This window comes from Nematostella vectensis, chromosome 5, assembly GCF_932526225.1.
Source record: "Nematostella vectensis chromosome 5, jaNemVect1.1, whole genome shotgun sequence".
Lineage (NCBI taxonomy): Eukaryota > Metazoa > Cnidaria > Anthozoa > Actiniaria > Edwardsiidae > Nematostella > Nematostella vectensis.
Genome location: NC_064038.1, coordinates 6,351,822 through 6,368,868, shown reverse-complemented (window position 1 = coordinate 6,368,868; position 17,047 = coordinate 6,351,822). Strand labels below are relative to the sequence as shown.

The following is a 17,047-nucleotide window of genomic DNA, read 5'->3' as shown; positions in this document are numbered from 1 at the left end:
AATATTGGGGGTGGGGGGCACAATACAGAAACAGTAAGAAAATATTGGGGGTGGGGGGCACAATACAGAAACAGTAAGAGAATATTGGGGGTGGGGGGTACAATACAGAAACAGTAAGAGAATATTGGGGGTGAGGGCACAATACAGAAACAGTAAGAAAATATTGGGGGTGGGGGGCACAATACAGAAACAGTAAGAAAATATTGGGGGTGGGGGGCACAATACAGAAACAGTAAGAGAATATTGGGGGTGGGGGGTACAATACAGAAACAGTAAGAGAATATTGGGGGTGGGGGGCACAATACAGAAACAGTAAGAGAATATTGGGGGTGGGGGGCACAATACAGAAACAGTAAGAAAATATTGGGGGGGGGGACACAATACAGAAACAGTAAGAAAATATTGGGGGTGGGGGGCACAATACAGAAACAGTAAGAAAATATTGGGGGGACAGCCACGCGCCTTCTTATAACTCTTGAAAATATTTGGGGGGCACATGCCCCCAGTGCCACACCCCTGTTACGGCCCTCAGGGGTATGTACCCAAGTGTATTATTCTGTATTGCTTTTTCGGCATACAAAACTTTCCCTTTGACATCGTAATAGAGATGTTTAAACCCCCTAAGCTCTCCCTTTAGATTTTTCTCCAGACGTATCATCACCCACCTGTTTGGGAACAAATCTAAACTCTGATACATATCCAGGGGTGTACGACTGGTAGTCAAAATCACCTAATTCGGCTAGAAGAATAAAGGAGGAAATAAGAGTGCTTGCTATAGTTAATTCTCTGCTTTTCGCACTAAGATTACAGTATTACAGTTTACTTTAGTTTTCTACGCAGCCGCTCTGAGATTTGTTACGCGTAACGCATTCAGCTCTGTCACGCATAGTGCTCAGAGCTATGTCACGCGTTGCGCTATGAGCTATGTCTTGCGTTGCGCTATGAGCTATGTCGCATTTAACGTTCTGAGCTCACGCATAACGCTGTGACCTTCATCACGCATAATACTCTCACCTTTGTCACGCGTTTTGTCACGCGTAGCTCTGAGCTTTGTCACGCATAGCTCTCTGAGCTTTGTCACACGTAGCTCTCCGAGCTTTGTCACACGTAGCGCTCTGAGCTTTGTCACGCGTAGCGCTTTGAGGTTTGTCACGCGTAGCTCTCTGAGCTTTGTCACGCCTCACGCGTAGCTCTCTGAGTTTTATCACGAAAAGTGCCCTAACTTACTATGTCCTTTATTATTTTTTGGGTCAGCCATAACAGTGACCTCCTTTCTTCCCCTCCCTTGGCTAACCTAAGATAGCAAACACGAAGGTGCAAACACGTCTTTTGGTAGCCTAGTCCCAGGAGTTCTTACAGGACTAGTGATTGGGCTTCCTGTGGTTGGTAAGAGTTGTGACGTCGGAACTAGCCCCAGAACCCAAGCTGCCTCACGGTTCATTTCAAAGACAGGAAACCCAGTAAGGACGCATGAGACTAGGATGGTCTTTCTGTACTTACATTGTATTGCGTAGCCAGAGAGTTCGGCAAGCACGTTTTGAGGACAAGGCAGCCTGCAATAGTAACCAAACAATGCTTTTTGTGTGACTGTGATAAAATTGGAACTCAGGAAATAAGTGCTGTACTGTGTGTTACTTGAATCGAGTGCTCTTTCTCGTTTATCATGCGAACTCCTATCGACTATTTCCAACAGCTAAATCGCCTTCTGATTTCCATCAATCAAACACATTGAAGCATCTTTATAGATCAGAACTGAAACCGCGCCACCTCTTCGCAAGGCGCTGATCAATCACGTTTTTGAATGATGGAATCCAGAAAGCAATGAAGTACTTAGTTGGAAATAGTAAAAGAGAGAGAGAGAAAGTGATCCAATGATGGTGTGACAACAGAGTCCCCACGATAGACTGGGAGCTATTTTGACAGAAGGGCCCAGAAAATGCATTTCACTGCACATCTCCTACACATTTGGTCTAGGTGCATAGAATGATGTCTTGGGATCATTTTGGGACCTGTTGTCGCAAGGTACTGTTGGGCCATCATGACTAATGGACCATTTTTGGTACCATGCCTAGGACCCTTAATATAAGGGCAACAATAAGAGAATCACCAAAACTCGTAATTTCTATCTGGAAAATGATGGTATGGGCTTTGCAAACATACTGTTTTAGTTACTTTTACCTTATCAAAACGTTAAACATCACTTTCCTGTTGCCATGGCAAGCGTTGTATATGTTATTAATATTTTTGTACTATGAGAATTAAGAGTATTGAGTGCTATAACTATGCATAATTAAATAAGTTATTGTTCCACAATGAAGCAGATAAGGTTGACATTATAAATTGTTCTATTGTGCATGTTCTATTATCAACAGGCGTATAAAGTTTCATAGTAGTGTGGTCCCTTAAAGACCATTTTAACCTTTCCTTAACTTTAGGCAGGGGTTAAAAAACGCCATATAATGGAAATCACACTGTTGGCAAAAATTTCAGTAATCTTCAAGCATACAGCTCTTTATTTTAATATGCACCTGGGATAAATAAATAAGAATGACATAGCAGATAAGAAAGGTTGCCATTGAAACCGTTCCACCTTATTAACAGGCAGTCATCTCATATACTTTAAAAAAAGATACACAATCCCAAAGTTCAATGACATGTATTGAGGTAAAAAAATGGCTAATCTTTTAAAAATTCCCTTTGTTGTTACAAATTTTATAAATGCTTTTCGAATTTTATATATGATGGAAGCTAAATCCTTTAAAAAGAGGAATTTATTTTTCGCGAGGTAAAAGAAGATTTCCGAAATCACATATCACCATCCATTTGCAACTATTCTTCAAGACATGTTATTTCACATTAGTTTTTCAAGTAAATTTATTTTAATAATAATTGCTTTGAAAATCCCATGAGCCTTCAGTCATGAAATATCCCATGAGGCACCAGGGACTTACATGCATTATAGAGCGGCCATTTTGAACAAGTTGAGCTAAAAAAAAATTAATGAATAGCTAAACATGTCAACGTAATGGCCGCGATCCTGCCATTACACGATCCCATAATGCACCGCGCTGGCTACAGGAAGTGCGCTACGATACTACAGTCCCCCTATGCTTTACCTTGATGGGGGCTTCCAAGTACAAACAAGCAAAACTAATGACAACAAATGAAATAGTAAATGCTAACAAGAAAGTTCACGCCCTGGAGCCTGTCCATTTTCTATAAGTCCTTATTTGTTCCGCCCGAGCTCGTAACACTTCTCCTTCAAAAAGATTTCCGGGTCTTTACGTTGTCTGAAGCTCCTCCTCAACTCTTTCCTGACTGGGCTGGAGGCTTCAATCGGCCGAGGGCCTTGGGTGTTGTCCGTAGGCGCTTCCACACTATCTGGCACCGAGGAGGCCGACTCCGCGTAAGCGATCATTGATGTTATTAGATTTCATCGTTCTCCTTAGAACTTTTCGCGGACCACTGAGTGGCATCTTCTTCTGACCTATATGGCACTCTCTGTGTAACACTACTGCCGTCTTCTTTCTGCGCCACGACATGCGAACCCCTTCTGAACTGAACAAGTAGTGGCCATTTTCTCTCGGAGGAACCTGGGCACGACTATTCTAGCCCCTCTAACTACTAGTCCTCTGACAAATTCCAGCTATGTGAACACAGGGTCTTAGGCAGCGCCCAGTGTTTTCTTTTCGTCAGTAGTGAAATAGCCTCTTGACATGGCACCTTTGAGCTGTGATAGTTCCGCATCCTGCTGCGTTCCTTCCTGTAATTCCTGTAGGGTTACCACATCTGGTACCGCTTCTCTCACCACAGCCATAATGTCCTTGTCGAAGTCTTCCTTGGGTCCATCTGGTTTGAACTCGAAGCCCCCCTTGCCTTCTTCACCGGATCCTCATATGAAGAAAACGTTGCCGTTGTAAGGGACTGGTACCGAGGACTCTTAGTTTCTTTTCAGATACTTTCTCCATTGACCTAAGATGGTCACAGTCACTGTTTTTTTCTTCTGATTACAAGTCACAATGTTTACGAAGCACCTGCGGTACGGCAACCTAAAAAATGACAAGAATCATGCAGTTTTTCCAAATTAGGAATATGTTAGTTTCCATATATTTAAGTGACCGCGTTTGGCAAAAACGAACATTTTTGGCAAAATTTCCTTGATATGTTAGTTGACTCCAGGTGTCTCGAGTTGTAGTCTGCTTTGTTGCACGTCATACCAGCGTTCTTGCCTGGTGTATGAGGTAGTTGAATCCCTGTAACATTACTCTCATTCTTTCTACGCGGAGAGGCACTGTTTCTCTGTATCCTGATAACAGCGTTACTTGCGGTTTGTGGTCCGTGTCGACACCAAATTCGTCTTTTAGACCATACAAATATATATGGTTGGTTAGGATACCCCACTCGACTGCCTTTGCTTCCTTCTCTCGTTGTTGGTAGGTCATCGGCCTCCATCTTCTAGTTTGTGGGTTATATTGCTTCAGGGTGACTGCGATTCCGTTCGGTCCGGCATCTGTCTTTAGCCGTATCTTCCTCGATGGGTCGAAGTAAGCCATCACAGTATCACCAGACAGTAGGGCCTTTACATGCTTGAAGGACCACTGGCACTCTGCCGTCCACTGGAACTCAGCATAGTAGTGCCCGGAGTGGCGCGGTCACCTGGGCAAATCCTTCCATGAAGTCGGCGTTTGCTCCGGAATGAACGTACTTCTGCAACCGACTCTGGGTGTCCGGCCGCCTTGAAGACTGCTACCTAGTTCAGGTCTGGGTAGATATCTTCGCTCGGAACACCTTGCCAAAGAACGTAACATCCGTCAAATTAAATCTACTCTTCTTTAGGCTGAGCGTTAGATTGTTGTCTTTCCATAGCTTCAAGACATGTCTCAGGGCGCGATCGTGTTCTACCTGGCTTGTTCCATATATCAGGATGTCATCATAAATACTTATGGAATTCGTTTCTTGGGCTACCACCTTTCGAACTTCCTTATTGAAGATTTCGGCTGCGCTGTTGACCCCAAAGTGTAGCCTTTCAAATCGCTTGAGCCTTCTTGGCTTGTAGAAGGTGGTCAGCTTCCTGCTTTCCTCTGCCAGCTCTAGCTGCATGTATCTAGGTGCGACAACTGTTTCGCACCGTTCAGCCTGGTCTCCAGCTCCCTCCCTATTTGCCCATCCTTTCGATACCTGAGAAAGTGGTAGAGAATGTGTGCAAGGCGCTGCCAATTTTCCATACCATAACCGGTTGTGACTCCACAAAGTGGTCTGTTTAGAATAGGAAAAAAAATAAGGCATGGAAGGCCTTTTTAAAGTTTCAAGAGTGGCAGGAAGCAAGAATGATGTCCACTACTATTGGATGTTCTGTCGAAAGAAGCAGACGAGAGAATGTCTACCGCCAATAAGTGACAGCTTGAGCCATATCATAAAGAAGGCAAACTACCAGGCGTGTATCTGGGGGAGCTCCACAACGCCACTACAGAATCTTCCCTCACCAGAGAACAATGGCTGGAGGATCAACGCCGGACAAATCGAACCGCTACTCATGTCAAGAGATCCCGCTCCTGAAGGTCTTCTGGAGCTGATTAAATGCAGTTGCGAGATGACCTTTGAAACTGCAAGTCCAACCAGATGCCATGTACAGAAGCATTGGGGTTGCAATGTAACAATCCCTTTAAACAGGCCTATTCCATCAGCGATGACGAATCAGAAGACGACGAACTTTTTTAATTACTCTATGAATTCTACCATAACTTGAATCAGTTACATAAGTTAGAGTACATCGGTTGCTGTAACCTAGTGCTAGCGTAAATAGCAACTCAGCAAGTCAGGGAGCAGATACCGGAAAAATTAGGTCTCGCTCAACCCTCACCACAGAAAAGGGTTTGACAGTGGAATCTTATAGAACAAGACCCCCTGAACAACGCTAGCTAGTTCGTAAAGCCAATTTGTGGTGTCAATCAAAAGATATGGACGTGTTTTATTACGTCACTCGTAGTCCTGCATGGAAACGAGGCTCATTTTGAAAGGCATTTTTCCGTGCCTAGAAACGCTATAACTTCACAGTTTTTTCACATATCAACCTTCCAAGCAAATGGCTAAAGTATGCCCCAGATAAAGAAAAGTCACGTGATCTGTCACGTGTCAAAATGTAATAATGATGACAAATGTCTTTCTTATCGAAAATTCCGCCGTAGCCGGTAAAACGGAATCATTCAACTCAAGGCGACTGTTGTCCACTCATCTAATGGCTGCTTTGAGCTCTGAGCTGATATCCGTGTCGCTAGAGATACATGTGTAGTTATTCCTACCTCACCACAGGAAGCCCGCTTCTATTAATATGTAGGTAAAACATATTACTGGAAAAATGGCCAGGTCATGAATAAAACAAGTAGGTAGTACTACAGTATTAAAAAATACGACTATAAAAAAGCCGCAGCATTTACAATCAAAGTTAAAGATGATTTATAAATGTATATATTTAAATATGTCTTATCATGATGTCGAGGCTAGCTCAATCCAAGATGGCGGCGCCCATGGCAGAGTCTTTACATTATCTGTAAGTACAACGACTTTTTGATACTTAGAATAGATTTTAGTTGATATAAATGGAAATTTTACTCTCTTAAGACTTATACGTTGTAAGTTGAGTATATTTGTTTTATTAAAAATGCTATTAAATTGACAAGAATCGTATCTTTTTTAGTAGTGGCTAAAGAACTCGAGAAATTTGACATCCCGCTGAATAGGAGGAAAAGAGCTAGTATTTTTTCGAAATGCATCATCTGCCAAGTCGATCGTAGAGATGAGAAGCTAAGAAACGTAAAGAATTCATCCGTTGAAACATTTAAAAATGCTGTAAGAATAAGGAGAGACGAGGTTTACGAGCGACTTAGCAAAGATTTTGAGGAGATATCAGAGCGGGAGATACAGTGGCACTCGACGTGCTACTCATCGTACACCAGCGAGCATAATCTACGGCATTGTCATGCGAAGTTTGAGGCCCAAGCCCGAGATGTGGAAAACCAAATAAGCAGCGAACCAACCATCTCTACGCGATCTTCTACCCCGCCCATCGACTTGTTAAAATGCTTTATATGTGGCAACAGAAGCTACAAGAAAGATAAGAGGTTGCTAAACATAGCTACGAATGAGGCAAGCCTATCCCTTAGACAAGCTGCGACAAGCAAAGGCGATGAGAAGATGCTACGACTCCTTGACAGTGTAAGAGATTATCTGTGTGCAGCAGATGGGAGGTACCACAAGAATTGCCATGCCTCCTATGTTAGCAAATCCAACCTTAAGCATAAAGGGTTTGTAGAAGAAAAGGGGGAATCACTGTATGATGAGGCATTCAAGACGCTTGCAGCTGAAATCAGAGAAGGAATCGAAGAATGAAAGGCTTATGACATGGTAACACTTCTAAGCAAGTACTGTGGTCTACTTGAAGAAAGAGGCGTAGATGGGAGCTCTTACTCTAAGCAACGTCTGAAGCTTTGTCTCAAGCACCACTTGGAAGACCGTATTACATTCCATCAGCAGCCCAGCAAGAATAAACCGGAAATTATATTCTCCAGTCAAATTTCCCTCATAGACGCCCTAAATGCTGCCGCACAATCCAAGAGCGATAGTAGAACTTATCTCATCGATGTGGCACGATACTTAAGAAGTGAGATCAAGAAATGTGATGGAATATCATTCAAACCACTCAATGTCAATGACGTCTCACTTGACTCTGCTAGAAGAATTATCTTAGATAGTCTTTATTGGGTGATCCGCCTTCTACTGACCGCAGACGAATTCGAGTTCAAACGCATGAGTCCAAGTCCTTGTAAGAAGAAGGAAGACGAGAGAAGAATTTTAAGCATCGCTCAAGACATCATTCACTGTGCGTCTAACGCTTGTACAAAGCTGCCAAAGCATATCAGTCTTGCCATGACTGTCCATCATCTTACAGGGTCAAAGCAGCTAGTATCACTACTCAATCGCATGGGCCATAGCTCGTCGTACGATGACCTGAAAGCAGTTGATACAAGCCTTGCAATGGAGGTGATGGCAAGAGCGGAGCAGCACGGAACTGTTGTACCATCAGTCATTTCGCCAGGAGCATTCGTTCAGCTTGCTGCAGACAACAATGAATTGAATGAGGAGACCCTAGATGGAAAGAATACCACACACGCCACGACAATGGTCGTTTACCAACGGAAGGTTTTTGGTCCAGATCCGCCACCAATCACCTTGGCTGACCATAGCAGTAGGAGACGATCCTTGCCAGAATCCACAAATCTTTACGAACTGCTTGAGTGCCCCTGTTATGGAAGACGTCCTGTACTCAATGAACACATCAGGAATGTGAAAAACGAGTGGTTTAGTAGCGAGCTTGATTTTTTAGTTCGTGCGTTGCGAGAGGACGAGATCTGGCTTCTACTCCGCATGGATCTCACAGGGCGCACTCCTGCAGCGGTCATGAAACAAACTGTGCCCGGATGGAGTGGGTTTAACACGATACTTTACCCAGATCTACCTTTGTCAAGCAAGATAGGCTACTGCCCAATGATAGATGGCGCCTCTACTGAATTCAGTACCGTCTACACCGTCCTAAAACACGCACAAAAGGTCATTGCTGTTGCTGGTCAAGAAGATACTGTAATAACATTTGACCTTGCTATCTATATAAAAGCAAAACAAATCCAGTTGCGCTGCCCAGAGGAGTTTGCCAACACTGTCATCAGATTTGGGGGCTTCCATATCGCCCTCAACTTTTTGTCGTTGCTTGGCAAGAAGTTTGCGAGTTCTGGTCTAGACGACCTTCTCATAGAGTCAGGCGTTTATGCTGCCGGTACAACCTCTGCCCTGTTAAAGGGTAAGTCGTACAACAGAGGAATAAGAGCGCACAAGCTATCGATGGAGGCCTTACATCGCATGATGTGGAGTGCTTATGCACAGTGGTGAAAAGATTGCCAGGACAGCGGTCTGGACGAGACGATGATCAGTAGGATTGAGGAATCCCGGGAGGCCATCCTATCAAGAGACAACACCTCTCAGAACCTAGAGGTGCTTGAGTGTGACATAGAGAAGCTAGCAGCCAGTCTGGGAAAGTTCAAGGAAGAGGCCTCACTACAGTCCAAGACCTTTGACTTCTGGATGAGATACATGTCTATGGTCAAGCTGTTACTCCAGTTTATCAAAGCTGAGCGAACTGGCAACTGGGAATTACATCTTGCTTCAACAGCAGCGATGATTCCTCACTTCTTCTCAATGGATAGACCTAACTATTCCAGGTGGCTTCCAGTTTACATATCGGATATGAGGCAGCTGAAAGTCAAACACCCGCGCGTCTTTGAAGAGTTTATGGCTGGAAACCATGCAGTTAGCCGCTCTGGTCAACCCTTCTCTCGAGTGTGGACAGACATGGCTCTGGAACAGTCTGTAAATGCGGAATCAAAGTCAAAAGGTGGAATCGTTGGAATCTCCCAAAACCCAGCAGCTTTGCAGAGGTGGTTTCTCACAAGTCACGAGCGAGCCTCTGTTACCACGGCACTGAAGGATGCATACTCTGCACAAAGTGATCACACCCATAGCCACAAGGAGTTGTCATCAAAGAGGATTGCAAGAGACGAAGCTGATGTCAACAAGCTTGTTAACTGTTTCGCATCTGGATTAGTGAACAATCCTTTCGAGCATGAGTCTGACGCCCTCGTTAACTTCGCAACAGGGGTTGTTTTGCCGACCGAAGTTGCCAAGCATCTGATGGAGAGCGAGCGGAACGGCCAAGAGCAAATGGCGGTATTCGTAAAGGAGAGGATCAACTCCAGTGAGGTCAGTTTCTGGGATCCGATTCCGAAACTCAAGGTCAAGACCTTTGACACCGTGACTAAGAGGGTACAAGTAAAAGCAACGAATGAGAAGCTGGTAACAGTTGGGTCCGACAGGGATTTATTTGGCAGGCTGTTAATCGCCGCGAATGCCCGGCAAGTAGACCTGAAGGGCGTCCTTGCACATGAACTTTCTTCAGTTCCATATGCCCTCGCTCATCAAGATGGAAGCCTGAGGAAGACCGACAAGAGCGCTCTGGCGGGAATAATTGAAGCCAATGTTGACGTCAGCAGTATGCTACCACCTACTACTAAGGATACTGTTTATCTGATCGATGCAATGGCTCAGGTGCAAGCTGTAAAGTCTGGTGGGAGCAACACATTCGGAGAGTTAGCGGTGAAATACTTCTCCGTCATTACAGGCCCGATGAATGCTGCGTGCTGTAATGAAGTTCACCTAGTGTTTGATCGATACTGGGAGATGTCAATCAAAGCGGGAGAACGATCAAAAAGAGCTGCAACTTCAACTTCACTAGAGGTCCAGATAAGTGGACCTGCTACCCCTATTCCAAAACAATGGGGCAAGTTCATCACAAGCAGCAAGAACAAAGTCAATCTCTGTGAATTTCTGACGAAGTCCTTGACAGAGCTCGGGATGGAACAGCTTGAGAGTGACCAACGATTTGTCCTCGGTGGAGGCGAAAGAGATGGCTTCCGTGCGTTAGAGGTTACATTCAGGCACAGTGAAGAAGTCGAAGCACTGAGATCAGACCAAGAAGAGGCAGACACGCGGCTCTTTCTCCACGCCAAGCATGCTTCGATCAACCATCCCAGATGTAGAATCGTTGTTCACTCCCCTGACACAGATGTTCTTGTGCTTGGAGTTTGTCACTATACTAGAATTGGCTGCGACGAACTCTGGCTCAAAACGGGAATCAAAGATCTTTACCACAAGAGAAAGTCAACATCAGCTGATGAGCTACGCTACTTCCTCTTTTGCCAGAAGAAACAAAAGAGCAAAAGGCTTCCTCCAACATCCAACAGTCTGCAACATCACCTGGAACGGGCCAAATACCAAGCTCTTGTATGGCGTCGCTCCTTGTAGGCATTGCAGGACCTCCCGAGGCCAGACGATAGCGGGCTGGAAAGGTCAGGGATTGAAGCCAGTTCTGATGTCCAAGGACACTGCCCCAAGCAGTTTGTTAGAGCTCTCGACGTGTGGCTGCAAATCTGGCTGTCAGAGGAACTGTTCCTGCAATAACAACGGACTCTCTTGCTCCGAAGCGTGCAGCTGCATGGCTGGAACAGACTGCAGGAATCAGTATTCTTTGCGACTAGCATGCAATGACCTCTCCAGATTCTGACGACTCGGATTCAGATTCTGACTGAGTAATACACGTAAGTAAAAAATAGAGATGATAATATGAACATATATATCTTATTTTCATAACATTTTCTACTTTATATAGGAGCGGGCTTCCTGTGGTGCCGGCTAGGGATAAATAAAGGCAGATGGATGTCCAGAGACACGGACATCAGCTCAGAGCTCAAAGCAGCCATTAGATGAGTGGAAAACAGTCGCCTTGATTAGACTGAATCCGTTTTACCGGCAACGGCGGGATTTTCGTAAGGAAAAGCAGCATTTTTTACACGTGACTGATCACGTGACAGATCACGTGACTTTTCTTTATCTAGGGCGTACTTTAGCCATTTCCTTAGAATGTTGATATGTATAAAAACTGTAAAGTTATAGCTTTTCTATGCACGAAAAATGTAAAAAAACGCGCCCTCTTAATGTGAGCCTCGTTTCCATGCAGGACTACGAGTGCCGTAATAAAACACGCCCATATCTTTTGATTGACACCACAAATCGGCTTTAGGAACTAGCTAGCGTTGTTCAGGGGGTCTTGTTCTATAAGATTCCACTGTCAAACCTTTTCTGTGGTGAGGGTTGAGCGAAACTGGAATCTGCTCCCTGACTAAGTGGTGTACGAGTGAATACTCGTAAAAACTAGATGTTTAGCAGTCTTTAAGGAGCCCCATGTATTAGAGACTAGAAACACACCAAAGATAGTATTTCTTTTCACAACTGAATGGTATATGACTTGCACTTTAGTTTCCACTTGACCGTTTTGAATATTATCTCAGTTTTTAGCTATAAAGTACAGCTTTGCATGACAGCCGTTGCCATGGCAACAGGAAAGTGATGTTCAACGTTTTGATAACATGAAAGAAACTAAATCGTATGTTTACAAAGTATAAAGCTCATATCATCATTTTCCAGATAGAAATAACGAGTTTCGAGGATTCTCTTATTGTGCCCCTTTATTTTGGGGGTCCTAGGCATGGTACCAAAAATGGTCCCATTGCGTCATGATGGCCCAACAGTACTTTGCGACAAAAGGTCCCAAAATGATCCCAAGACATGATTTTTTTCTGGTTCTACCTCCTAGACTACAATAACTCGTACATGCTTCGCATCCCCGAATTAAAAACGAGTAAAGGTATTCTAATCAGGTGTGTATAACGGTCAAATAGCTGTTTCTTTATGGTCGAAAAGAGCCTTTGTAAGAAAAATTACAGCTGATAAATAACTATTAGGTGGACTATGTAGGTGTTGTAGAATCGGGGGCATAAATCAACACTAGTCTGAAATGGTACGTTTTAGGCTTCTGTGAAAACAAAACAGAACTGACGTTTCAAACGTTAGCCTTCGTCGAGCCTATAATGCGGTCGCCAAAATGCACACAATTTAGAATGTTTTCTATGCTTTGGACCGTAGGTAGGTGTTCACATACTTTAATACGTTTTTACATGCGCAGTTCATATTTCGGGTACTCAACCGCTTTCAACGGAAAGATACACTAAAAGAATGTTCACTTTTTATGCCTACCTTCCTTGGAAAATATCTCTTTTGACTTGAAGAAAAAATAAATATCTGTGAAATAAGAAGTCTGTGAATATAGCAAGAAGCTTGGGCTGAAGGCAGAAAATAATTAGGTGCCAAAGAATGTTATTTTTTTTATTTGTATTGCATTTGTTTTCAAAGCATAGCATCATGGGAAGAGTGTCTTTAGATAATAGAAAAAGTGCTTACCAGGGGGGGGGGGGGGGGTCCAGGAGTTCCAATTAGGGGGTGGTGAGAAGGGGGGAGCAAGGCAACGATAATTAAAGAAAGGGAGGTGCACGCATTGATTCGTTGTTCTTCTGATGACTTACATAAATTTACTTAAAGCCGCATTGTCACCAGTTTACTTACGGAGGTCTGACAGAAACCTCAACCGTTAAAAGACAAAAGAATCTATTAGAAACCGAGATATTTAACAGGCCATCCGCTCTATCAATCACATCCTCAAATAAACTTCCAATAGACACACTGCTTTCAATATTTTGAAATATTTTTCGCATTTTCCGTTAAAAATCATCGGATATTGTTAGGTAATAAACCGGAAGTAAACTGGTGACAATGCGGCTTTTATCTCAATCATAGTCAACCATAGTATGTATACAAAAATAATAAAGTCCCCTCGACTGTTCTATTTGATTGGAATCATATACAAACCGTGTGAGTTCTTCGTGCAATTTATTGGGATCAGCAGCATAAAACTTGACACAAAAGTACATCAGATATGGTGGTCCAGCTGAAAATAAGTAATAAACAGAAGATTAACAGTAAATAATAAGCAAATGCGTTATGGAAAGACAAAGGCAGATTCAGAAGGGGGAAGGGGGTGGATTGGGTGGTGGTTATCTAGCCCAATCAGGGCCTTTTTTTTAATTTGTCCACCACCTATTTTAAAGAGTCAGTATTCACCAGTGAGGAAAAGGAATGCCTTTACTAACTCATTTCTATGTATATCTATACCTTTCAGTTGTTTGGTAACTGACTTCATGGGATCCAGCCATCTCTGGTTAAAAAAAGGAAAAATAAATTAAAGTAGTTAAAAGATATGACATTCTTTTCAGGTGCATAGCTAGGGGAGGGTGCAGTAGGCAAAAGTATGGTGGCCCAGTGTTATAATAGTAAAACAAATCACAATACTGGAAATCAACTATAAAAAAATATAAAATATAACAAATTAAAATCCTAATTCCTTTATTTAATATTTTTTTTTCTTTAAAAAAAAATGCAAAAAGTATTGTGGCAAAAAAAATATTGACAAAAAAATGACAAACAGAAAAATCCCGCACAAAATTTATTCACACAAAAAAAATATATAAAACTGATAAATAAATCTGGACGTCCAAAAAAAAAAAAACTGCATTGAAAATCAACATTGAAAATAAACATTAAAAAAAAACATTGAAAATCAAAGGTAAATTTCACCAACATAGAAATTCGAACTAAAAATGAATTTCGCGTATTATCTATGCGGCCCACCAAGGCATCTGGTGACACTATAAGGATGATGGCCCAGTGTTATAATATACCAGGAATCCTTGCACACTTCCGCCGCGTGGATACAATATTCCCGCGCTTTCTATGGGTGTCCTGTGGTAGAAACTTATAAGGATATACTAGAAGCGAGGTGCGAACTTTTGCCTTCAGTAGTTCAGCGTCCCTTCAGCTACTCGTTGTGGAGCTGACTCAATGTGCTGAATGTGAGAAGAAGCGTCCTGATTTTAAAATATAGAAATGCCACCAAAACAAAATGCCGTAAGGCAAAATCTTAATGCCAAGATGTCCGAAAAGAGGACCAAATCCCAGAGTGCAGCCAAAGGTGCATCTCCCCCATCACAGATCGTTGTCCAGCGACTAGCGGACGGAGCAAGACAACAAGCAGACTTACAGGCCAGTCAACTTCGTAGACTTCGAGTACGACGAGTTGAGTCCCGAAAACCTCAAATCTGCATGTGCCGCTTTTGTGCTGTTTGGAGAAATTTAGAATTCCCCCTCGGACCCAAATGCGCTCTAATAGCTTAAACATGTAAATAATAGACAGCTACAAGTACTACATAATGTTGGATTGAATTTATAACATTTTTATGGAAGAATACTTGCATAAAGTAACAACTCCTTGTGTTCTCTATGAGCCCGTCGGTTCAAAATACTCATTGACAGAGCCTGGGCTACCTGTGATCGGAAGTGCGCAAAGAGTCCTGGTCTATTATAACACTTGGCCATCGTCCTTATAGTGTCACCAGATCACTTTGTTATTATAACGATGGGCCACGTAGAGAAAACGCGAAATTCATTTTCATTTTCAAATTTCTATGTTGGTGAAATTTACCTTTGATTTTCAATGTTTGTTTTATAATGTTTATTTTCAATGTTGTTTTTCAATGCTGATTTTCAATGTTGATATTCAACGTTGATTTTCAATGTTGATTTTCAATGCGGTTTATTTTTGGACATCCAGTTTTTTTTATCAGATTTATATTATTTTTTGGTGTGAATAAATTTCGTGCGGGATTTTTTAATTAATATTTTCTGTTTGTAATTTTTTTGTCAATATTTTTTTTGCCACAATACTTTTTTATATTTTTCAAAAAATAAAAAATAAATATTAAATAAAGGAATTAGAATTTTAATTTGTTTTATTATATATTTTTTATAGTTGATTTCCAGTATTGTAATTGGTTTTAATATTATAACACTGGGCCACCATACAAAAGCACCCCCTTTCATTTTTTATTTTATTTATTTATTTTTTTTAAGTTTTCCTGTGTCCATCAGTTTTCTTGAGGTCTCTATTATGCCTTCTCAATATTTCAAGGCCTGGTATGGCCCCGCAAAAAGCTGTGTTATCTGCACACCACAGCATGCATTCTTTGCAATGCGACCACTAGAGAAGCAGGTCTTTGATTATCATTTGAGTTTGTTGTGATAAAAGAAACACAACAGATACTTGTATCTCATCTTCTGTACTCACTGATTGTGTGTTCTTCTCAATGAACCGCAAGCCAAAGTAGTCTCTCTCCAGCAGATTAAGGTGATCAAACACTTTCTCAAGCACCTCAAAACCTTTGGTTGATTTCTGTGAAAGTAAAGTAGATGTTACAAAAATTGAGGAATCATTGAACTGTAGCTGTAAACATGATAATGTCATACAGTTATGTATAGGGCATCTTTAGTTATTGGAAGTGGACTTCTAAAGATATTAGATAGAGGCTGGTTTGAACGTGCCTTAAGATAGGAATACAACTGCTACTTAAATGTGTTGTTTGAGATCTATAACCACCCCCCCCCCTCCCCCTAGAACATGCATCTCCTTCCTAAAATAAAGAATTTACTTGGAATAAAAAACGAGGGCCTGAGAAAACATAAATTCTGAAAATGTAAGAACAATCATAATATTTCTTTATCTTGACGTGGAGAAAGTTTAATCATCGAGAAAAACGATAATGCACATATTTCACAGGCCTGTCAAAAGATAAGACGGTCTGTACGGAAAATACTATCATTAAAAAAAATCATTATTCGCCCTAATTTGTTCCAGACATCTCAAAATCGACAATTATCAAATGCGTAAGAGAAACAAATTATTATAAGCTAGAGTTTAAATGTGCGCGCTTTTCTAAGAAAAACTGGGCCTTCAACTTTTTTTTCTATGTAACATGTCACGCATGTTTTTTGCCTTCTGGTAATATTGAACTCTTATTAAAATAGGGCAAAGACACAAATAATGTGTAATTAGTTGAGTGCGACAACGTTAAAAATATTACGCATGGGTGATAAAGTTCCTGAAGCAACTCATTCGGTTTATTTCTAGCAGCGGGGTTTCGATTAACGCGTATCCTAGTTAATCCTCGGTTTCTAAAGTGACTTGCGCCAGATGTGCATACGTAAAGATTTGCTTGGAAAAGGGTATTTGTTTAGAAAATCAACCGGATCAAATAAAAACAAATGCCGATAGCTTATATATTAGCTAGGCTGAAAGATGCAAAGATTTTCACCAAAGGAACGCGGTCATAGAGCGTGATTTTTGATAAATTACAAACAAGCTACTTAAACCTCAAGACAACAAAAATCAACAATGTCAACAGCATCGCTGAAATACGGCTACAAGACGAGGATGCCAACCAGTTTTTAACTGAACGGATAAGTTATATTGGCGATATAGATAGATTAAACAAATGCTATAGGCCTCAATAACCTCTGAATTATAACTCGATTGCCTTTATGAAGCCGAAACCATGTCAACTGACATGCGATGATCAAGCGTTCGACCTTTGGAAATATTCATAAATTATCGAAGAAACCTTTCTTCAGCAAACAGTATAGTATGTGCTTTTTTTTTAAG

The 17,047-nt window shown here is 41.8% G+C and overlaps 1 protein-coding gene across 2 annotated transcripts in view; it reads right to left on the bottom strand.

The window, feature by feature from the left end:
* Positions 1-17,047, bottom strand: part of LOC5503028 (band 4.1-like protein 5) — a 34,589-nt gene that overhangs the window by 17,194 nt on the left and 348 nt on the right. For both annotated transcript variants that reach the window (XM_048727893.1, XM_048727892.1), the window contains exons 2-7: positions 15,677-15,781; positions 13,669-13,711; positions 13,366-13,444; positions 12,697-12,741; positions 1,501-1,553; positions 666-739 (exon numbers count right to left, since the gene is read on the bottom strand). In XM_048727893.1, coding sequence (XP_048583850.1) covers positions 666-739; positions 1,501-1,553; positions 12,697-12,741; positions 13,366-13,444; positions 13,669-13,711; positions 15,677-15,781 — 399 coding nt within the window. The remainder of the gene's footprint in view (positions 1-665; positions 740-1,500; positions 1,554-12,696; positions 12,742-13,365; positions 13,445-13,668; positions 13,712-15,676; positions 15,782-17,047) is intronic.